The sequence below is a fragment of the Triturus cristatus genome, chromosome 3_2, assembly GCF_964204655.1.
Source record: "Triturus cristatus chromosome 3_2, aTriCri1.1, whole genome shotgun sequence".
Lineage (NCBI taxonomy): Eukaryota > Metazoa > Chordata > Amphibia > Caudata > Salamandridae > Triturus > Triturus cristatus.
Window position 1 is genome coordinate 200,316,618 of NC_140584.1, and position 24,832 is coordinate 200,341,449.

The 24,832-nt window shown below is 39.4% G+C and overlaps 1 protein-coding gene across 1 annotated transcript in view; it reads right to left on the reverse strand.

The window, feature by feature from the left end:
• LOC146857015 (glycerol-3-phosphate dehydrogenase 1-like protein) overlaps window positions 1-24,832 on the reverse strand; it is a 186,766-nt gene that overhangs the window by 83,153 nt on the left and 78,781 nt on the right. Inside the window, exon 2 of the mRNA XM_085647502.1 lies at window positions 5,406-5,583. Coding sequence (XP_085503628.1) covers window positions 5,406-5,583 — 178 coding nt within the window. The remainder of the gene's footprint in view (window positions 1-5,405; window positions 5,584-24,832) is intronic.

Genomic DNA, 24,832 nt, shown 5'->3' on the forward strand with positions numbered 1-24,832 from the left:
TCAACATAAAATTAAGAATTTCCCCCCTAAATTTAATTTTGCAAGGCAACTCTCCTGCTAAAAGTAGTTTTTTGCAAAAAAATTAATCACAAAAGCTTTACAACCTTCATAAATTTCAAGAAGCTTGGAAATATTGCTTTGAAAATGACCACAGAAGTCCCTGGAAGAGGTTTCGGGGTGCTCGAAGGGGGGTGGAAGGGGGTGCATGATGTGTAAGTCCTTGGTTTATTATGTGGATTGGGATGGATACCATACACAGGTATTTTTCGCTATGCATTGTAATGATGGCTATATTATGTTGATGACTGTGAGCAAAGTTAATAAAAAGATTTAAAAAAAAAAAAAAAAAATGACCACAGAATATTAGTGTTTTGTATCTCAATAATGACAGGTCGCACCGTGGAGAAAAACTGAAACGCAAAAGTTGGAAAATAATTCGATTTGAAAACTCAATGTAACATGCACGGAGTCTTAAACATACACTTTTGTGTAAGTTTACTAATTTTTTGGCCTTCATGATGTACAAGTTTAATTTTACTAATAGTAATTTTGCGATAGCGGAGACTCTATCCGTTCTCCGCCTCGACTGCAGAGTCTTCGCAGTTGTAACATTTCTATTATTGAAATTAAACTTGCAGTTTGTGAATACCAAAAAAATGGCATACATACACAAAAGTGTACACTTTTCTTTGTGAATCGGCCCTCTGTGTATATCTGATCAGTAATGGCCAATCTTCTGCCTTTTTTAAGGTTCCAAATTAAAAGCGGAGGGAGAGTTACCCGGGAATCCCCTGAAGTATCCTTGTGTTCACCAACACATCCCACTGTCCTCAAACAATGTTTTACTATCTTCACACAAAACAGGGTGAAACTGGTGCGCTCGCTAGACAACTTTCAGTACCCCTGCTTCATACCATACCTCCAAACTCTTCTCCCATCTGTCACTACCCATTACTAATATTCATGTAATGCACCTTTGTCTGTCAGACAAACCTGTGCTCTCAAGCTGCCTCTGACTACCCGTCTACAATATTTTGTTATTTTTTATTAGATGGCACATTGTTTGTCAATGATTCAGCTGAATTATTTTTTTAGCCCAATCATTAAATCTTCATAAAGTATTATTTTTTCCCAAAATTATTTTGCAAATGCATGTTCATACACTGCTTTTCTCACTTTGCTTTTTTAACTATTCACCCAATCCTGGATTCTGAAAAAAAATAAATCTAAAAATATGAATTGTTGAAACCTAGCACAAACAAATGAGTTAAAAGTTTTATCAGAGTGAAGCCAAAACAGATTTTGCAATATGAATCTGTGGTGAGCACATGTCTATGTCATCACTATCCCACAGGGAGTACAATGGTGATCTGAATCTTGTGCCGTGTTGAAAATACACTGTTGCCCAACTATTTTTTGAAACTCTTCACACCAACTGCTCGAGTCTCTTGCCCCACTGCAAAAATGTGAGAGCTCAGCAGTTATCCGAGACGACAGTCACAATGCGCAGCAGAACATTTCCTCTTAAGCAAGAAGAGAGATGTTGAAACTAAACCAAAGGGCAGTCGTCATCATGGCTTCAGCTGCTAGCAGCAGTTACTGGGGGAAAGTTACAAGCTGTCCTCAAAACATCATAAATATTACACAGTTTTTGCATTTTGCGTCTAACATGTGTGACAGTGACCACTGTGCTAGAAGTTCAGTTCCAGGGTGTGAATAAGGATGATCAACTAACTCGGTGTTCTCCAAAGTCGGTTCTGGAGGGCCGGATCCATGCCAGATTTTTAGCATACCCCATTTAGTTAGTTAATGTAGTTATCTGAAAAATCTGGCATAGATCTGGCCCTCCAGGACCGACTTTGGAGAACCCTGAACTAACTCTATGTCATCATGGCCAGTCTTCCCAGTGCTCAACTATTCACCTACAAATCATTGTTATAAGGTATGATGCTCGAATAAGTTCAATACAAAACAAGGCCCCATTGCCCAAAATGCATTAGGTTGCCACCCAAAAACCTAGGGCTGGAAGCGCTGTCCATAATGATATTAAGATGGTCACACTAGTGTGAACAGAGTTGCTCAGGCTTCAAGGTGCCGACTTCGGCCCTGATTTATCGCTTGCTGGACAGAGTAGTGCCCGTTGGGATGGATGGTGGCGGACATTAAGTCTGCCGTCCCAAAGGTACTCATCAAGTTTAGAGATGGCCGCAGCCTAACAATCATCTCTATACCTCGAAAGTTGCCACCGTACAGCAGTTCCCTTCAAGGCACAGAAATTTGGAGAACAGCCATCATCGGTTTAGCTACCCTTTCACCAAACTTTAAACTTTTTTTTTTTCTTTCAGAAACAAAACTACTAAAGCAGGAATTTATTTCTAAGAAACAAAAAACTAATGACTGCACACACTGGGAGTGTGTTGACTTTATTCCTACATCTCCTACTCCGTCATGCCCGCACAGTAAACTTTCCGTTGGCGGAACCAAGAGGTACTATGCCGACATAACGATTACAGTCTGCTCATCTGTAAATGAGAAGCGACTGACCGAGAGTATGGCGGACCGGGTATTCCAATTCGTGATGAAGTACCCTGTCCCACAAACTCTAAATCTGGCCCTTTGACTACAAGAATTGCTGATATTTCTTAGCAGAAGTTATTTTGAATAGTAAAGACATTTTTAATATCTTTATTTTAAAGAATTGCAAGACTAAACAACGTCATGACAGACCTCCTAGTTGGGAGAAAACTTTGCATGCATGCCTGCAATCTACTGGCCTTCTTGTCAGTATGCTTTATGTTTTGTAAACTAAGAACAAAATCAATATAGTAATCCTCCATGCGGTCATGGCTGTGCGGAGAATGGGGGACGAAGAAGGAAGGTTAGAATACTTTATCAACCCTTCTTATATTTCTCTAAAAGTAAAACCCCAATGAGCGCCACCCCTTGAGCTACACACCTGCAGCTTTTCAGGTCTGTACTAAAACACTCAAGTATTGCTGTCTGAGGGGGGAAGGAAGTGAGGAACACTGAATTGGAATTATGTGTGCATGCAAGTGCCTATTGCGCGTATACTAATGGTTGTTCCGTAAAACCAATAAAATATAAAAAAAATAAACACTCAATTAATTCCCAGTCAACATCTGTTTACCATATTCGTTTCTGCGGCCGTTTGAGGTTTGCCAAATGCGTTCTTACAATCGCATTTACTTATTTTATCAATTTTATGGAGGAATTAGGTATTCAGCGGTGTAGACTGGTTCTGTCATCCTTCTGTGGAAAAGAAAGGCGTGCGCCACTTCCACCTTGTAGAAAATCATAATCTGCTCCTCATGCAGAACTTGAAGCTTGGTTAGCTGCAGTACCATTGGCTGTATTTCATTTTCCATAGGATCTTTTCTTGTCTTAGAAGGATGCCAATAAAAAGTCCTCCGTGGTGTATGGAGGCAGCATTCCTCCCATGGGGAACCAACTCCCTGTCCTTCTCCCACCACCCTTCCTCCCATCACCTTGCTCTTTCCAGGCACCCGCACCATGTGATTCACTGAGAATGGATTTGCTGGCTTTACAAGTGGTAAAATGTATCCAAGTGTCATGCTCTGGGAATGGTATTTGGTCCTTACACCACAATATTGTGGCCAACGCTGTTCTCATTGGTGGTTCTGAGTAAAAAACACCTCGTCTTCATGAAGGCTGTTCAAGGCAGGCCTTTGATGGAGCAGGCTGTGTATATCGCTATCACTCTGCTGCCTGAACTTTACACTTAATCCATTTCAAAGTGAAACAGTGGTATTGTTTGGAACCCCATTGTCTCCAGGTAAACGTAAACATACCAGTGAAAAAGTCTGCTGGCCAGCAGAGCTAAAATGATTCAGACTAAAGTGCACAGAGCAGTTCCTTGTTTTAGTAAGTGCTCTCTGGAAACGTGAATGTGAAGGAGGAACAGTAAACTAGGTGTCAATGTATGCTTTGTGTGGAAAATTCAAATCTCTGAAATGTTATATACTTGCTCTTTATTCAGTACAACTAAGGTGGCCAAAGTGCTCTGTACATGTCCAGTATCATGTGTTTGGTTCTGAGCTTTCATTTAATAAGTCAGTACTTTCTGGGAGTTGTAGGGTCCGTTTAATTCAGATGAACCAGCGCCCCCTTTTTCATGAATAGGCCAGTTCTGGATGCACGGTGCATATAGGCCGATGTGGCAATGCTGAGTGAGTCGTGCTAGTTTTAGAGAAATTAAGGCAGTGAAGTACTGCATGTGTTTGATCACACCAAAGACGCCATGGATGAAATCTGCCTCCATGCAGAAAGCACTGTATTGTTACTTTCCAACGATCATTCCAGAGGTGTCAAACATTGGATGTGCAAGACGTCTACGTATTCCTTCATTCAAGTGTTTTAAAAAAAGGACAGGCTTAGTATTAAATGGCCATTAATACCACACTTTATTTCTCTACCTCAAATTTGATTTTATCCTCAGAAGGCTAGTGAACAGAACTGCATGCATCCAGCTCTGTCTCAGCCTGTTTGTCTATGCGCACCTGCATTTGCTTGTCTAACTGTATATTTGGTGGGTAGGACTCAGTGCTTAATTTGAGCCGGTGATTTCCGGTGGTCAGCACCGGCACTTAATCAACACTGGAGCTTTTGATAAGCACCAGTTAGGGACACATTAATTTATTTGGAGATTAAGTGATTTGCCCAGAATCACAGGATGTTGAGCAAACGCTGAGACTCGAGCTTGGTTCCCCAGGTCCGAAGTCGGCAGCTCTGGCCTTTACACCACATCCTTTCCCCACTTTCATGGTTAGTAGTTGGTTCTGTTTTAGGAGGCACTAACAGGAGAAATGTGCTGGTGCAAGCTGCCTCCTGACGAGAGCCCCGGCACTTTATTATTTTATTTTTTTACAAATAAGCCACTGGTAGGATTGTTTCTGTGATTGTGACAATTTCTGTGTGCATGGGTATGCCTGCGTCAGTGGGTCAGTGAGCATGGATCTTGTTTATCTCTGTTTGTGTGTGTGCATAGGCATAGGTGTCTGTATGTCTATTGGCTTGTACACATGTGTTTGTACAGGTTTTTATGCAACAGCAATCTAGCTGACAGCAAAAGAGAAAAGTGCATTGAAGCATCAGGAAGAAAACTTGAGGGGGACATGATTACAAAATCAAGCATTTAGCTAATGGATTGAGGGAAAGAAAGTATGTAATCATGTTTGGAACAAAGGGGGGTGATGGCATGGTTCATATATTTTACAGTGGCATACAGTACAATATCATTTTAACTGACCCTAACTCTCTTTATTCTGTGTGTGTTGCTGTGCAGCATTGTACAGCTGAATTACACTGTGAAAGTCAATCGAACGTTTGTTTCACAATTAATCAACTGCCCGCTCTCTCTGACTTACCACATTTTTAGGCAGCTTGTGACCCGGAAGATACTTGACATTTTCGTGGTCCTCGTTTATGATCTCAGTCAGTTTCCTTCCGTTTATTAGTTCTTCAAAAACCCACAAGTTGACGATGGGATTGAACCTGTTGGATTTCCGTACATTGCCACCAATGATCTTGGCAATCGCAGAACCCCTAAGGAAGGAAATGCCAGATTATTAAACCCAGTAAGACAATTGTACACCAGATATAATCATCAAAAGGTTGGAGTAGATGCTGAAGCAGTCATGTCGTCCCATGGTGCCACTAAAAACTCTTACCAAGCCTTGGCAAATCCAAAGGTTTTGACAATTTCATAAGAAAGGGGTTTTCTTAAGCTGCGCTAAGACACACCAAACAGCATAGCACGAGCAGCAGTGGTGCAGGTTTCTCTTCTACAACACACAGAATGAGTGTAATCGGAGTTGCAGCACTGTAATCGTTCTGATACGGAGCAAGTACAGCTTAAGTAGAAGCAATGCAAGTATACACACACACACACACACACATACATCTTGATTTTTTTTTGTTGAAACTTTATTTTTCAAATTGCATTATACAAATACAGAAACAAATCGGCATCAATACAGCGTACATAGACATATTGTTGATATTATTAAGGGCACGTAGCACAGATGGTCGCATCCCGGGGGGGAAGGTACCATGGGGTCACATAAGTATTCAGAAGCATATTACAGTGAGGCGGGAGCATGGGACATGGCAGTGATTCCCAGTATGCATATAACTGGGGTCAGTCCTCGCACTCCGTGGCAAAGGCAGGCCCACTTTCTACATCCAACCCACTCCTCGCCATCAGTTGTATCCTGCGAGTAGGACTCCCTCTCCACCACCCCAGAGGAACACAATTCCCGCCAAACTGTGAGGTCTTCTTGCAGCTTCTCGTCCCTTCGGGTGAGTTGCATGTGTGTTTCTTCGGCTAGGGACCACTCCCGGACATCTTTAAGACAGCTGGGCACTTCTGGGCCCCTCTGCCCCATCCAGGTTATAGCTACCCTACGCCTAGCAAGCACTAGCATTAATTGTAGGAGCTTATATGGGAGTTTCCTATTCTTTGGTTTCCAGACAAATGCAAGTAAACAATTCAAGGGTTCAAGCTGCATCCGAATGCCTGTAGCCGCAACAATCCTGCCCACCACCTCCACCCAGAACTGCTTGACCAGTGGACAATCCCAAGCTAAATGTAAACAGCCTGCTTTCTCTGTGGCACATCTAGGGCATCTGTCGCCCCTATCAGGCAAGATACGGTTCAGGGAAACCGGGGTTAGGTAGGTACGATGCAGGAAGTTAAAATGCGTTAATTTAAACCTGGCATTGCAGGAGACTCTTCGCGTGAGGGCGCCTATGCGTGCCCATTGTTTCTCCTCCAGCTGGAGAGAGAGATCCTTCTCCCATGCAGCCCGAGATGGCGGCACCGGAGGGGCAGAGTCTTGTTTCATAGCCTTGTAGAGGAGAAAAATCAGTTTACGTCTTGTACCGCACATGAGCAGGATATCTAGGGTGTGTGTGAGGGGTGGAATATCTGGGAACTGTAGCCAGGTGGACTTCACTACGTCCTGACACACATATATACACACATATATATATATATATATATATATATACACACACACACACACACACACACACACACACACACACACACACACACGTATGTATATATATTTATATATATATATACACATATAAAACGAACGAAGGAGGTTGTCCTTCCTCTCCCAAATTGAAAGGCACTCACGGGTGTATTTTTAGTGAAAATACTTTATTGTGCAGACCCCCCTGCACTGACAGACGCGTTTCGCCTTGCGGCTTTATCGATGTCAGTTTGCCGTGTAACAAAAAGCAGTATTTAAACATTGTAAGTCACATAATCATTCAGTGACAGAAATAATGGACTAACGTTGCATTGCAGTCCTAAAGCCATGGCAGACATCTTAAATGATGTTTATAAGAAGATATTACAATGCTGTACTGCTAAAGAGTGAATAATAAAGTGCATAGTGCAAAAAAAGAAAAATTTTAAAACCATTCGTTTTTACAAAGAGGGAAGAGCAATACATGTTAATACCTGCTAATTAATGTCAACCTATTTTCATGTATTTCAAAATCATTTAGCAGTATTGTTGATGTAATTTTATATTCAATTCATTCCTTGTATAAGGAGATTGCTGATACCCAACGTATAACACCAAATCTAATGAAGTTGTGAACATTTTTAAGAAAAACTGGCACATATTGGAAACAGAGAATGTTTTGAAAAAACATCTACCAAAGCGCCCTTTAATTACTTACAAACGTTGTCAATCTTTGAGAGATCACTTAATACATAGCCACTACGAAGACCCAAAAATGATGAAAAATAAAATTTACATATTGGGTTTTTTCCCCATGTCTACGCTGTAAACCCTGTAAAAACAGTAACAAAGTAACGACCTTTGAGGGTAGACCGGGGGATCCCAGGCCCATTAGACAAATAAAAAAGCTTTTGAACTGTAACTCTGATCACGTCGTGTACTGCCTGGAGTGTCCATGCTCCAAGCGGTACATTGGTAGTACAATACACCCGGCAAAAACACATTTTGGAACATCTACGTGCAATAAACAATAAAGATGCCAATTATCCTGTTGCACGACACTTTGAACAACATCATCAAAGCAATAGAAACCTCTTGAAATACTACTGTATAGACCAGGTAGGAAGAGATGAAAGAGGTGGGCACAGGGTTAGGAAATTGCGGGTGCTGGAATCAAAATATATCATTGATCTCCAGACCAAAACTCCAATAGGATTGAATAACGACGAAGAGTTATGGGTTCATCTTAAGTAAATAAATACACCTTTCTCATTATCTGTAGACAAAATTATCAGATAAGATGGGTTAGTAAGTAAATAAACCCTATTAGCAAATCCCAACCTAGCACTTTATGACATTTGCCCATCCAGGGCACAATTGTGGCAAACAGGGGTATCAGCAATCTCCTTATACAAGGAATGATTTGAATATAAAATTACATCAACAATACTGCTAAATGATTGTGAAATACATGAAAATAGGTTGATATTAATTAGCAGGTATTAACTTGTATTGCTCTTCCCCTCTTTGTAAAAACGAATGGTTTTAACATTTTTCTTTTTTTGCACTATGTTCTTTATTATTCACTCTTTAGCAGTACAGCATTGTAATATCTTCTTATAAACATCATTTAAGATGTCTGCCAAGGCTTTAGGACTGCAATGCAACGTTAGTCCATTATTTCTGTCACTGAATGATCATGTGACTTACAATGTTTAAATACTGCTTTTTGTTACACGGCAAACTGACATCGATAAAGCCGCAATGCGAAACGTGTCTGTCAGTGCAGGGGGGTCTGCACAATAAAGTATTTTCACTGAAAATACACCCGTGAGTGCCTTTCAATTTGGGAGAGGAAGGACAACCTCCTTCGTTCGTTGTATGAAGCGCTTCACCACCGCGGAAAGAAGCACCCAGGACGTAGTGGAGCGGCAATGGTGACGGACGGTTTTTGAAAAAAAAAAATATATATATATATATATATACACACACACATATATATACACATATATATACACACATACACATATATAGAGTCCAAATCCCCACTCAAACAGTATAAGAAGGGTCCGACACAGCCAGGATGCATACGGGAGGGTTTATTCAAAATGAGTTCACAGCGCAAACTAAGTAACAATGCGGCAGACGCGTTTCAGCAATTCAGCTTTCTTCAGTGCCAGTTACAATCAAAAGAGTCTCGCACCTGGTGGCTATTTGAATGTTCACTTGACCACTCAGAGAGTCTTGCTCGAAGCTCCTCCTTTGCCTTTAAAGAGATATTGCAATTCACGCTGCTAGAACGGACTGCTGCATGCTGGTCTTTGCAGTCCATGTGCGGATCCCCCTTAAGTAAGTGGGAAATCCGAAACACCAAGTGGCGTCCCATCAATGTGGCCTCCGGACTACACCAACCGCAGCTTACCGTTGATTAGATGTCCTCACTGAGACCCCTCGATGCTCCCTGCAGTCAGTGCTGCTCCTCTCTCCCCACGCAGTAATATCTTCACACAGTGATGTTTTCATCCGCGTAGGGGGGCGCCGCGTTGTGCATTTGAAAACACAAGTCCAAAGGTTGCTGGCTAACGCGGTGCTGCCTGATCGAGAGGGCGTGTCGGAAAAGCCAGTGCCTGCAATGCTGGCGTAACATAGAGTCCAAATCCCCACTCAAACAGTATAAGAAGGGTCCGACACAGCCAGGATGCATACGGGAGGGTTTATTCAAAATGAGTTCACAGCGCAAACTAAGTAACAATGCGGCAGACGCGTTTCAGCAATTCAGCTTTCTTCAGTGCCAGTTACAATCAAAAGAGTCTCGCACCTGGTGGCTATTTGAATGTTCACTTGACCACTCACACATATATATATATATATATTCAATGAAAAAACCAAAGGTTTCACACGTTATAGTTAGCTGGACATTTCACTCGTAAAAAACCAATGAAATTCCCCCGTTATAGTTAGTTCAGCTAACTATAACTCGCGCGCCCGCAATGCACTACTGATGACGTCACATATTACATCACTCATGACATGGTCAGTGACATCACTCATGACATCACTGATGACATCTCAAATGACATCACTGATGACATCATCCAGTGAATGTGTGTTTTTCTGAAAATTAAATATGTTTTATATATGTATATCTCAAGGTCGATGGAAGAATAAATGAGTATATAAGTGTCTAAATTGATGATTTGTTTCTGAAAAATTGATTGTATAACTGACTAAGTGTATCTTTTTGAATACATGGCTTAGTGAGTAATGTTTAAATGTGTAAATACCTGTATCAGTCTCTCACATTGTATATAAGTGGCTGCATGGGTTGGTGAGTAGCTACATGAGTGTCTATATAGGTTAATAGTTGGTTTTTTGAGTATCAGTATGAGTGTCTGAGTGTCTTCATGGTGCGGTGGGGGGTATTACGTAGTGCATAGATGCATGAATGAGTGACTCACTGTTTGTATGTGTTGAAGACAGCATGTGTGCAGGACTGTATGGGTGGATGAGTGTGTGCATGGGTGTGTTAGTGAGTGAATGACTGTCTCAATAGTGTCTTCATAAGTAACTACATATGTTTTAAACTAATATATGTGAGTATTGGTGTTTATAAGTGAGTATATGTGAGAGTGAGAGATTGGTAGACTTCCTGTATGAATAAGTATGTGTTTCTATAAGTGATTGTTTAAAAGACTAAGTATGTGTAAGTTTCTGTAAAAATAAGTGTGGTGGTGTGTGTATAACTGTATATGCAAGTAAATGGATGTTTGATTCTTTATTAGCATGAGTGAGTATGTGTGAGTAACTCTATGGATGAGTGGCATTGTGTAACAGGATGTATAGGTGTATGAGTACATATGATGTGTGAGTACATGTATGAGTGACTGTATAGGATTGTTGGTGGATGAGTGGATGTGTATGTGGATCTTAGAATTACTGAATAGGTTGTTGTAACTGTTATTGGTATGTCCATTTTTTTGAAAATTTTAGTCTCTATTTTTGAATGTTTGTATCAAAGGTTATATTAGGGTGAGAGGAGGTCTACCACTCTGTCACAAGGATAATGTCATCAGTGATGTCATTTGAGATGTCATCAGTGATGTCATGAGTGATGTCACTGACCATGTCATGAGTGATGTAATATGTGACGTCATCAGTAGTGCATTGCGGGCGCGCGAGTTATAGTTAGCTGAACTAACTATAACGGGGGAATTTCATTGGTTTTTTACGAGTGAAATGTCCAGCTAACTATAACATGTGTGAAACCTTTGGTTTTTTCATTGAATTTCTAAGGTTTTTTAAATGCTAATTCCTAACTATAACGTGTGTGAAACCCATGGTTTTTTCAGTGAATTTCAAAGGTTTTTTAAATGCTAATTCCTAACTATAACGTGTGTGAAACCCATGGTTTTTTCAGTGAATTTGCAAGGTTTTTTAAATGCTAATTTTTTTTTTCTTCTTTTTTTTTTTTACATATTTTTATTTTAATTTTCTATCCTTTTTTAAAGACTATGGTTAAATTTTTAAAATTCTACAATATGTTTTTTTTTTACATTTTTTATAAAATAAACAGGTAAAATTTATTAGCAATACATTTTTTCCTTTTTTTTAAATTTTTTTTTAGTGCGCGTACGGTAAGCTTACGGTAAGCGTACGGTTTACGCAATGTCCGTAATTTATCTACGCTGTTTGCGTATAGTTACGCAATTTGCGTAGTCGTGCGTACTCCGCGTGGGGCGCGTACGCGTGTACGCTACACGCGCACGTTACGCGGAAGTGTCGGGGAGTGACTGTTATGCGCATGCGCGCGAGCGCGTGTCTTTTTTACGCGCATGCGTACTTTTGCCGTAAGCGTACCGTAAGCGTACGGTAGGTCATGTGATCATGAAACACAACTTTTGATTGGTTGAAACTACTTTCAGTTCTAGAACTCTCCTACACCACACCCATTCCCCTCATTTCTGCTTGTGATCCCTTAGGAGAAGGAGCTGGGTTGTCTTTGTGATACGATGGCAGAACAGCAGAGCTCTTCTGAGAGTGAGGCTAGCAGCACTACCTTGAGGCAGAGAGCGAGGAAACAAAAGACCTCTTACGTATGGGAGTATTTTACTTTTCCAGAAGGCCAGCAAAAGGTAAATGCACCCTTAGTGACTTGCAAGCTGTGTAAGCGTGTACTTTCAAGAGGTAATCCTGACAGGAAGTATTCCTTTGGGAATCACACCATGATGAGACACCTTAAGGATGTACACAGAAGGACACATGCTCGACTTACTGAAGGTAACCCTTCAGTAAGTCAACCAAGCACATCCACAGCAGCTCAGCCTGGACCATCATCTGCAGGGCCGAGTCCTTCTTCTGCAGGTCAGGTGAGCCCTTCATCTGTGGGGGGAGCATCTCCTTTTTCTGGTCCTCTGGAAATTAACCCTCGGTTTGCGAGGGTTGAAGTACGGTGCGCCACTTGTCACGATCTAATTACTTATAGGCAGACCAGTATTTCCCTAGTGAACAGTAAAATAGATCAGCACACTTGTCGTACCGTCTAATATTCCCAATCTTTCTTTCCTCTGTCCCTGCATGAACACAACGGCTCTTTTAAGAGCCAACCTTACCTTTCATCTATTTTTTATATATTTTTTTAAAAACTTTTTTTTATTTTTTTTTTACCGTACGCGTAATTTTTTTTTTTTTTTTTAAAAAAACACTAAAAATCAATTATCATTTTACAAGGTCCTTGAGAGACTACAATTAAAAACTGAAAATGTGATTGTAGAGAAGTGGAAAAAAGGGACCATGACATTATTGACTTACCATACCCACTCAAAAAAAGATTTATTCATTTAATTTTTTTTTTAATTGCTTTAAAAATGGTTCTAGTTTTCGAAAATGTGCTATCTCAATCTGAAAAAAAAGAAAAAAGTGTTAATATTTAATAAAACATTTTATAATACAGTACACATATTTACATATTTTTCAAAAAATATTTTTGCCTTTTTTTTGCTGTTTTCAGAAAATATTGCATTTCACTATAAATTGTGAAAGCAATTGCATTCATCATTTAACAGCAGGCAAAAAAAAAATTAACAATCTCAAAGATTGTTTTAAAAAAGCCCACAATCTCTTTTTGCATAAACATAACTTTTTAGAAATGCATAATATTCTTAAAAAATATCATCTAATATCAATACTTATTTCTTTAAAATACCGTCTGATATTTTTGTTTCAGAAGTATAATCACAATAATATATCTCAAATACATCTGGTTCCATTTCCTTTAGACCAAATAGTAATTTTAAAATTCTTTTTTTGTTTAATTTCCAATGGTAATCCAATAAAAATCTAAAGTTTAAATTGTACAGATGTCACCGATTCTCTGTAACATTTTGGTTTCCGAAAGATTAATTAATAATTAAATAAGTCCACAATAGAATTGTTTACTTTTCCGCATGGCCAAATAGTAATTTTAAAAATCTTTTTTGAAAAAATTTTCCAATGGCAATCCAATAACATTCCAAAATTTAAATTGTGCAGATGTTACCGATTTTTTCTAAATTTTTGGTTTTCCAAAGTTTCCTTAAAAAATGGAAAAATTCCACATTACAATTGGTTACCTTTCCATTAGGCCAAATGATAATTTGTTAAATCTTTTTATTTGTAAATTCCAAATGGTAATCCAATAAAATGGTAAAATTGTTTTGTCCAGATGTTGTCAAATCTCTCTAAAATTTAGGTTTCAGGAAGATTAGATAGGAATTTGCTAAATCAAAAGGCAAACGTTGCTTAAAAATCAATTGGGAATCATTACACATATTCCAGCCTTTTTCACATTTAAGATAAACTGTGTAATGACCAGAAGTTACAGTAGGTCCATCATGGAAAATTATTGCAACTGTTACAAAAGTTTTCCTGAAATTGATAATTGCTGTCCTGTAAACTTCTTTATTAAAGTATCCAATTTTGAACCATCAGCTCTACATCGTTGCATCATTAAAATTACATACTGTCTGTATTCCTTTAAAATTAATGTTGAAAACATGTCAGATTTACACTCACCGCATTGCATGCTATGATTAGCATCTTTAACTAATTTTGCAAAAGTGACTGTTTTACTCTCTGGCAATGTTAAATAAATAAACCTTTCAGAATCAACATTAGAGCCACATATATTATAACAGTTTTCACAACTATGTTCCCATTTATAAGAGAGACCAAACATATTTTCAATGGGAACCCCTTCTTCTTCCAGTACCTGAAGAAAATAAATCAAGAATTCCTGTGCGTCTTGCTGTACATTTTGAGAAAACTGTGTTCGTCCTGACCATACATCTAAAACTTTTCTAATTTCAGTAGCACTTTCTATTTGAGTTTTATCATTACTCAGCTTTTCAAAAAGGAGACTCAGCACAGAACAGAATCTTTTTCCCTGATTTACTATTATCTGCTCTTGCAAACTTTCCAGATAAAATGCAACATTCAGCACTACATTAGCGTAGCAGTTGACACCAGATCTATTTTCAAAATAACATCCTACAACCTGTTCTTCATTTTCCTTATTCTTTTTGCTTGCAAATACATCACTCCTCTTTTTTTCCTCCTCTCTACATCTTCATTACAGATATTCTCATTTCTCCTTTTACGAGAAACTACACGTTTCTCCAACACAGGATACTGACCTAAATGAGGAGCATAGCTTCTTCTTAATCTATTATACTCCTCTACACAATTTGTATCAGCACTAACTTTTGAATCATCAAAGTCTATCATGAATAAACCTGAAAATGTTTTCACTCGTGACAAAGCAACATATGCCATACCTTCTTTGAACACAGTTGAACCAATGTTCACATATGCACAATCTACAGTCAATCCTTGAGACTTGTGAATAGTTACAGCATATGCTAGCGAAAACGGAAACTGCTTCCTACGTACATGTAAGTCTTTCACAAGCATGAAACGAACTGAACAACGACAAATGTCTTTAACTTCTTCTATCTGATCAAATTTTATTTTTAAACATTCAATTCCATCTTTTTTCTGATAATTAATAAAACCCACAACTCTTCCCATAGCTCCATTAACTAAACCTTTTTCAACATCCAAATTTCTCCTTAAAAATACTCTACAGTTCATGCAAACATATAGATTTTTTTCTAATCGAGCTGTTTTGGAAATGTTCTTCTCTAGTGAATCCATTTTTTTCTTCAGTGTGCCTGTTAATGTGACAGTAATTCTTCCATCCTCAATTTTGTCCACTGCTTCCAATTTCCTGATATCTTCCTTTTCCAATTTCAAAAGCTCCTCATTGAATATTGAGCATTCACGTAGAGTTGGCATTAAGCAGATGACACTTTTGTTTTCTGCAATGTTCTTGTATATCTTCTCTGCAACCATTTCTTCCTTTGGAAATAAATTATGTAGCAGCCGACTCTGTAATGCTTTTTTGCCAGCTTCTGTGAGTAGTCCAATCCTGATATCTTTCAGAATACTTCCATATTCTTCATCGTTTGCTTGCCTCATATTAGTTGTAAGTTCCTTGTACTCAAAGAAGGACCAAATATTTGTATTACGGATGCTTCCCAATGACTTCTTCGTGTCTTCATGTGTCACAGTATTAAACACTGGTTGTCCTTTAACTGGAGTAAGTTGTAGAAGATCCCCAAAAACTATGACATGTTTTCCACCAAATAACACGTCATAGTCTGTCTTCAGAATTTGCTGCATTCTTAAATGCACAAAGGCAAGCATTAAGTTTGATACCATGCTCACCTCATCAATAATGAGAACTTGCATCTTCTTCAATACTCTTGAAACTTCCAAGCATGCTTCTCCAGTTAGCTTGTTGTATTGTATTTTGTTCTCATGCTCCACTGGTAACATTAGCAAACGATGTAAAGTGATTCCTTTTATGTTATATGCTGCTAACCCAGTTGGAGCAGTAACCACACAAGACAAAGTAGAATCCGTTTTTTGCTGTAGGTAGCTTCTGATGACTTTTATTAGGAAACTTTTTCCAGTTCCAGCTTGTCCGCTTACATACATCCTGATTGGATGAAATGATGTGCATGAGCACTCTTTTTTTTCATGTAGAAATCCGTGATCAATTTTTTTTCTGATCTCTTCATAAATTTGTTGCTGCTCTTCGTTCAGTTGTCTTTCCAAATTTTGTAAGTCTATAAATTCTCCTTGAGCTTGATTCATAGCCGTTTCCACTTCATTCATGGCTATTGATGCTTCCTTTTCAACGATTGGTTGTCCTAGGGGATCTTGACTGAGTGTTCCTGAACTTTGGCTGTCCTGAGAACTGTCTCTAGCTATTTCTGCTGCAATTGTAGTTTCCTGTTCAATTTCTTCATTTAACATTTGCAGATAAGTTGTGAATGTATTGCATTGTATGCTGTCTTTGCAAGCATTAAAAGAATCTTCATAGCTTTGAAATTCTCCCAGTAGTTCATCCTCTGTACGCCATGGTTTAAACAGCTGTAAATTCCTTTTTGTCAGTAGTGTCGCAACTCAGCTTCCGGTGATTTATCAAACTTCCTTTTGTTTGCTTCACCAAACATCCTTCCTCACCAATGACTTTATATTTTCCATTGTTGATGTCTTCTGCGGCTTTCCGTGAATAAATGTAGTTCTGCAGCACTTCATAGAGACACATGTTCTCCAGATGATGACTTCTCTTGGGATAATATGTGTCCAACATGTTTGATTTCAAAATATCTGTACTTTCTGGGTCATTCTCGGCCAAATATTCAATTTCTCCAACAGATTTCAGTACCCGATTTCTCATTGCTGCAAGGCCTAAACTTGCCCAAATTATTCTTCTTGATTTCGAGTAGAGACTTGCAGAAGATAACCTATCTGAACATTCGTAGGATCCAATTTCTCGATGCGATAACATCTTCAAACTGAAACTGTACAGCTTCTTACTGACAGTTTTCTCGTGAGAAATCTCTTCCCACATTTCCTTCAATTCTGTTTTTTCTGATTTCGTAATGTAAGACGTTACATATCGAGCAACAGCAATGGAATTGTCAGCTACATACTGTATATCCATGTTAGCGTTCCACATGGATAAAATCACTGGGTTGTAGTCATTTATATTTTTTGATTCTTCTTTTCTTTTAAGGTTGTAGGTATTCTTAGGTGATTTTCTTGTGATAGTATGTCTCACAGATGACATAAAACTGTTAACTCTTCCATTTGAAAGAACAGGTCTAGGAAATCCAAATCGACATTTAGTGTAGTATTTATCTTTGCTCTTGTATTTCCGTCGACAGTATTTTCCACACCGATGACTTTGGAAACGTAAAACTTGCTCCTTTAACTTTTTCTCTTCTGTGCTTTTTGGTATAGCACATGTTGCATATTCTTCAATGTAAGATAACACTGCTTCATCAGCATCTGTTCCAAACTTTGGGGCATCCTTGATCCACAACAGCATATGAATATGAGGAGCACCTCTTGCCTGGTACTCTTTTCTCCAAAAGAAATCCACTACTTCTCCTAGAGGTGGATTTTTTTTATTGCAGATGAAGGACATCATAGCCTCAAATCTATGATTGAAATATCTGCAAACATTAACCGGATCCAATGAGCACAGTTCTCCTGCTGTCTTGTATTCGATGTTTTTAATGTTTGAATTTGCCTCTCGTAGAAAATCCAGTAAATCATCCCAAGCGTACTCCGCACAGCTTAGGGTAAGGAACCATGTTGGTGTTCCTAAATTCCGTAACATGCATTTTAATTCACCATGGCGTCGGTACCAATATTCATTTGTACCACGCTGACAAGCCATCAGATTGATCAGTTGTGTTTCCAAATGATCATCTCGGTGCTGCACTTTCTCCATAAAATCCTTAGCAGACACATTTTGTAAATGTACTCCACTTTTTAAAATGTGATTTACTGCATAAGACAGTGCAGACAAGACGCTTTCAAATAAAAGATGGAACAAATAAGGAATACTTTGTCGAAATCTGGGATCTTCAGCATATAGTCTTGTAGTCCGATACTCAGAAGCTGGAATCTGTTCCGGACGTTCATCGTATCGTCCTCCTTTTCCTTTAGGAAACAGCTGGGGAAAACATAGAGCTTCCAAGCTCTCCTCCCATACACTCACGGGAGTTCCTTTTGCTTTCTTCATCTGAAACAGATCAATATTGTCTCCCATAACTTCTTTTGAATGAAGAGGATGTATACTAAAATGTTCATAAATTTCTTCTTCCTTTGACTTGTCCACTTTTTCAATTTGTCCAGTTGGTGTTTCTGTGTCTTCTTGTAAATCTTCTTCTTCTTCTTCTTCTTCTATATAAATTGATTCATACCATTTGTTATTCCTTTTCAAATACAAATTTGCTCTTTGTACTTTCCGTACATCTACCAGCTCCTGCCAAATCTTCTTATTCTTTGTAGGTACACCATTAACCAGAATAATTAATGGTTCAGTTTCCAAAGTATCCGCATGTGATCGTCGGGATTCGGCGGGCTGGAAAAGCAGGCAAGGAGGCCGTATATAGTGTGCAATAGTCTACTTTATTGTGTCCCAGGCACGGCGTACAACAGGATAGTATACAGGTCTTCAGCAGGAGAAGGGCGTAGAGACGATGTGGGGTCCCGTCGGTTGTGGTCGTCGTCACCGGAGGTCTTCTGCTGTCCAAGCCGCCGACGTTGATCCCAGGTAGGGGGGAAGGACGGACACCTCGGAGGGCAGTGAGACAAAACACAGAAGGAGCCGTTAGTCCTGCGGACACTCTATGTCGCTGCCGTAACCTTCACCGGGAGTGATAAAAGAGGAGGGGAGTGTGAGGAGAAGGGACGGGGAGGAAGAGGGATAAGTTGAAGAAAGATGGGTGTTCGGAAAAGGGGTTGAGTGGGGTACTATTTACAAAGCGTGAGATGCTGTACAACGGATACTGATAGATCCTATCAGGGTACAGGGGTGCTAACAGGAGAGAGACTATATACATCTATCTACAGAGAGTCTATGGTACACACGGGCACTTTAGAGTGCTATACTGAAGGAAAGCTGGTACTCACGGGCTCCGCCGTAACTCTCATCCGAGTTACGGCCGCTTTCAGCCTCCTCCGGGGGACTCCACCAGTCTTCCGACCACTCTTCTGGTTCGCCGCTCTCGTCCTCACCTTTCGTCGTATCTCCTGCCGAACTCTCCTGCCACGATCCTTCGACGACTTCTCCTTCCTGTCTTCCAGCTTTTCTGTCTCTGGCGGGGAACGGGTAGGAGGGACTTCCGGGAGTCAGGGGTTGTCCTTCCGGTGGGTCGTCGTTCGGGATTGGCTCCTGTAAGAGAAAGAGGGGCGGGGTTCCTGGGGTCACCGCGGCTGTGGTTGAAACCCTGGATGGACTGTCCGGGCCGGGAGGATTGGGCGGAAGGGATGCCCCGGACAGGGTAAGTAAGGGGGGCCAGATCCAAGGTAGGGAGTCTCCGTTACACCGCATCAATAGTTTCCATATTTTTTTTCAAATCCAAGGGCAAATACACCACTCTACCTTTTAAACCTCTCAGTAAATCTGAAGGAGGTAATTTACCAGTTTTGGGCTCCATACGTACTATGGTCTGGAACGGATGAACACATTGAATGAGTATAGACTCATATGTATTTAATTCAGAAAGTTCAGCAGGAATAGCATCCAATTCTAAATTATTATGTACAGCTCTGGTCGGCATTCTATTTTCCTCTAACTTGTTGTAACAGTATTTACAAATACGCTGAACTTCACCCAATTCAAAACAATTTTCAAGAAATATATATGTGGCAAAATCCTTCCACTTATAATTATCTTCATTTTCACTCTTTCTGTAGAGATCAACATACCTGGTTTGTTTTCTATAATGAGTTCTGCGGCAACAAATACAAGTAACATTTGGTCTTTCATTAGAGATTATTGCAAATTTTGTTATGTGATCATTAAATGTCTTACTTACAGAGGGTTCTACATTCTCTTCCACTTCTTCCTCATTTACTGTGTCCTTCTCTGCACTGTTTTGTTCAGGACCAAAGTAACAAAACTGAATTTCATCAACAACCTTCTCTACATCTGATACCGTTCCACGGAACAGAGCCCTATTCAATTCATCTAACTTTATTGCTGGACTTTTAGCAAAATACAACCGTCTCACAAACTTTCTCATTTCAGTATGATGAACAGCCAGCATCCTAAAATGATGGAAAACACTATTACACACTTTTCTAGATAGACAAGCCAGAGAATGACCCTGCAAACCAGTATTCTCTCTCACTCTGCATGGATCCAAACTTTGAAGCACCTTAATCTTCTGTTTTACACTTTTTTTGCTATATTCTCTTAGAAACTCACGAAATTTATCAATAGATTCCTGACGCACAGTGCAAATACTACTACAATTCCAAGTGTACACTGGGGCTTTAGGACGTCTCCCCATAGCCTCATCCGCCATCACTTGTACCTCATCTCTTGGAACCATTATCTCCTTCTCCATTATGCAACCATTTTTCACTTCGTAAGCACGACCTCTGGTGTCAACTGCATGCAGCAAACTATTACTTTGAAAATAGCTCTCTTCATTAAAAAAAGGTTCACTACTTGAACTATGCATCCATTTTCCTAAAAACACTTTACAAAAGTTTGTTCTGTTCACTACTCTTTTCCTTTTGCTATGTGATTTCAGTACATTAACCATTTTGTCTAATGTACGCATCCTATTCAAAATTAAAATGAATAGTTTCCTTTTTAATTCTAATGCCTTTGCTGCAATGGCTTCAATTTCTTTTTTTCTCTTATAAAACTTTGCCTTTTGCTTATATTTCTTCACATCCTTTATCAAATTGGACATAACTCTTCTCTGAAACATTTTTCTACGTATCTCTTTAAACGCTGTTTTTCTGTTTAAGTTTATCTTTTTAGTTGCAGAAGGTATATTTGCATTAACTAAATTCTCAATTTTTTCCTGTGCTTTTCGATTGAAATCATTCTTTCCAGTACAGACATTTTGTACATTTTTCCTTTTTTTGAATATGTTCCTTAGAAAATTTTTTGTCTGCTTACCAGAAGATTTTTTCTTCTTCCCAACATGAGCATCTTCAACTAACTTAGGTCCTCCAGTTGTCTTCAAATATAGGTTTTTTTTGTGGTCTTTTTTTACTCTGGATTTTGTAGGCATCTTAAATTTTGTTCACTGCTCTTCAGCAATACCTGAAAAAAACTAAAAAAAAATTCCTTTATTTTAATTAAATATATTACTACATTTGTTTTCACATTAGTCACAAAACGAAATTTCTTTGCCAATTTGAAAGCACACTTACTGCTCTTTTTTTTGGCAAGTGATAATCACTTTTACAGACTGACACATTATGAATCCACTTTTCAGATTTTTTAAAAAGCACATGTCCAAACTGCTTTTTCAGACCAGCACCATTTGTAACCTGGGTGACTGCCTACACTCCAGCAAGGGCAACCAGCCTTAGTGATGCTGAATGTATTTGCATTACTGACTGAAACCTCAAACCCCACTCGCTTGTCAATACTGTGCATGATTCCACATGGTAAGCAGCTGGGTGTGTGCTAAGAGTCTGCTTCTGCACCAAAAAACTGGCTCCCCCTTTCCTTCTAATGCAACTGTGAAATCAGCAGAGCAATACGCAATAAATCTCTGCCTGTAATTCCTATTTGCACACAGAGTCATGTTTTCACATTAGTCACAAAACGAAATTTCTTTGCCAATTTGAAAGCACACTTACTGCTCTTTTTTTTGGCAAGTGATAAACACTTTTACAGACTGACACATTATGAATCCACTTTTCAGATTTTTTAAAAAGCACATGTCCAAACTGCTTTTTCAGACCAGCACCATTTGTAACCTGGGTGACTGCCTACACTCCAGCAAGGGCAAACAGCCTTAGTGATGCTGAATGTATTTGCATTACTGACTGAAACCTCAAACCCCACTCGCTTGTGAATACTGTCCATGATTCCACATGGTAAGCAGCTGGGTGTGTGCTAAGAGTCTGCTTCTGCACCAAAAAATGGCTCCCCCTTTCCATCTAATGCAACTGTGAAATCACCAGAGCAATACGCAATAAATCTCTGCCTGTAATTCCTATTTGCACACAGAGTCATGTTTTCACATTAGGCCCTTAAACGAAATTTCTTTGCCAATTTGAAAGCACACTTACTGCTCTTTTTTTTGGCAAGTGATAAACACTTTTACAGACTGACACATTATGAATCCACTTTTCAGATTTTTTAAAAAGCACATGTCCAAACTGCTTTTTCAGACCAGCACCATTTGTAACCTGGGTGACTGCCTACACTCCAGCAAGGGCAAACAGCCTTAGTGATGCTGAATGTGTTTGCATTACTGACTGAAACCTCAAACCCCACTCGCTTGTGAATACTGTGCATGATTCCACATGGTAAGCAGCTGGGTGTGTGCTAAGAGTCTGCTTCTGCACCAAAAAATGGCTCCCCCTTTCCATCTAATGCAACTGTGAAATCACCAGAGCAATACGCAATAAATCTCTGCCTGTAATTCCTCTTTGCACACAGAGTCATGTTTTCACATTAGTCACAAAACGAAATTTCTTTGCCAATTTGAAAGCACACTTACTGCTCTTTTTTTTGGCAAGTGATAAACACTTTTACAGACTGACACATTATGAATCCACTTTTCAGATTTTTTAAAAAGCACATGTCCAAACTGCTTTTTCAGACCAGCACCATTTGTAACCTGGGTGACTGCCTACACTCCAGCAAGGGCAACCAGCCTTAGTGATGCTGAATGTATTTGCATTACTGACTGAAACCTCAAACCCCACTCGCTTGTGAATACTGTGCATGATTCCACATAGTAAGCAGCTAGGTGTGTGCTAAGAGTCTGCTTCTGCACCAAAAAATGGCTCCCCCTTTCCATCTAATGCAACTGTGAAATCACCAGAGCAATACGCAATAAATCTCTGCCTGTAATTCCTATTTGCACACAGAGTCATGTTTTCACATTAGTCACAAAACGAAATTTCTTTGCCAATTTGAAAGCACACTTACTGCTCTTTTTTTTTGCAAGTGATAAACATTTTTACAGACTGACACATTATGAATCCACTTTTCAGATTTTTTAAAAAGCACATGTCCAAACTGCTTTTTCAGACCAGCACCATTTGTAACCTGGGTGACTGCCTACACTCCAGCAAGGGCAACCAGCCTTAGTGATGCTGAATGTATTTGCATTACTGACTGAAACCTCAAACCCCACTCGCTTGTGAATACTGTGCATGATTCCACATGGTAAGCAGCTGGGTGTGTGCTAAGAGTCTGCTTCTGCACCAAAAAATGGCTCCCCCTTTCCATCTAATGCAACTGTGAAATCACCAGAGCAATACGCAATAAATCTCTGCCTGTAATTCCTATTTGCACACAGAGTCATGTTTTCACATTAGTCACAAAACGAAATTTCTTTGCCAATTTGAAAGCACACTTACTGCTCTTTTTTTTGGCAAGTGATAAACACTTTTACAGACTGACACATTATGAATCCACTTTTCAGATTTTTTAAAAAGCACATGTCCAAACTGCTTTTTCAGACCAGCACCATGTGTAACCTGGTTGACTGCCTACACTCCAGCAAGGGCAACCAGCCTTAGTGATGCTGAATGTATTTGCATTACTGACTGAAACCTCAAACCCCACTCGCTTGTGAATACTGTGCATGATTCCACATAGTAAGCAGCTAGGTGTGTGCTAAGAGTCTGCTTCTGCACCAAAAAATGGCTCCCCCTTTCCATCTAATGCAACTGTGAAATCACCAGAGCAATACGCAATAAATCTCTGCCTGTAATTCCTATTTGCACACAGAGTCATGTTTTCACATTAGTCACAAAACGAAATTTCTTTGCCAATTTGAAAGCACACTTACTGCTCTTTTTTTTTTGCAAGTGATGAACATTTTTACAGACTGACACATTATGAATCCACTTTTCAGATTTTTTAAAAAGCACATGTCCAAACTGCTTTTTCAGACCAGCACCATTTGTAACCTGGGTGACTGCCTACACTCCAGCAAGGGCAACCAGCCTTAGTGATGCTGAATGTATTTGCATTACTGAGTCCAACCTCAAACCCCACTCGCTTGTGAATACTGTGCATGATTCCACATAGTAAGCAGCTAGGTGTGTGCTAAGAGTCTGCTTCTGCACCAAAAAATGGCTCCCCCTTTCCATCTAATGCAACTGTGAAATCACCAGAGCAATACGCAATAAATCTCTGCCTGTAATTCCTATTTGCACACAGAGTCATGTTTTCACATTAGTCACAAAACGAAATTTCTTTGCCAATTTGAAAGCACACTTACTGCTCTTTTTTTTTGCAAGTGATAAACATTTTTACAGACTGACACATTATGAATCCACTTTTCAGATTTTTTAAAAAGCACATGTCCAAACTGCTTTTTCAGACCAGCACCATTTGTAACCTGGGTGACTGTCTATACTCCAGCAAGGGCAACCAGCCTTAGTGATGCTGAATGTATTTGCATTACTGACTGAAACCTCAAACCCCACTCGCTTGTGAATACTGTGCATGATTCCACATAGTAAGCAGCTAGGTGTGTGCTAAGAGTCTGCTTCTGCACCAAAAAATGGCTCCCCCTTTCCATCTAATGCAACTGTGAAATCACCAGAGCAATACGCAATAAATCTCTGTCTGTAATTCCTATTTGCACACAGAGTCATGTTTTCACATTAGGCCCTTAAACGAAATTTCTTTGCCAATTTGAAAGCACACTTACTGCTCTTTTTTTTGGCAAGTGATAAACACTTTTACAGAC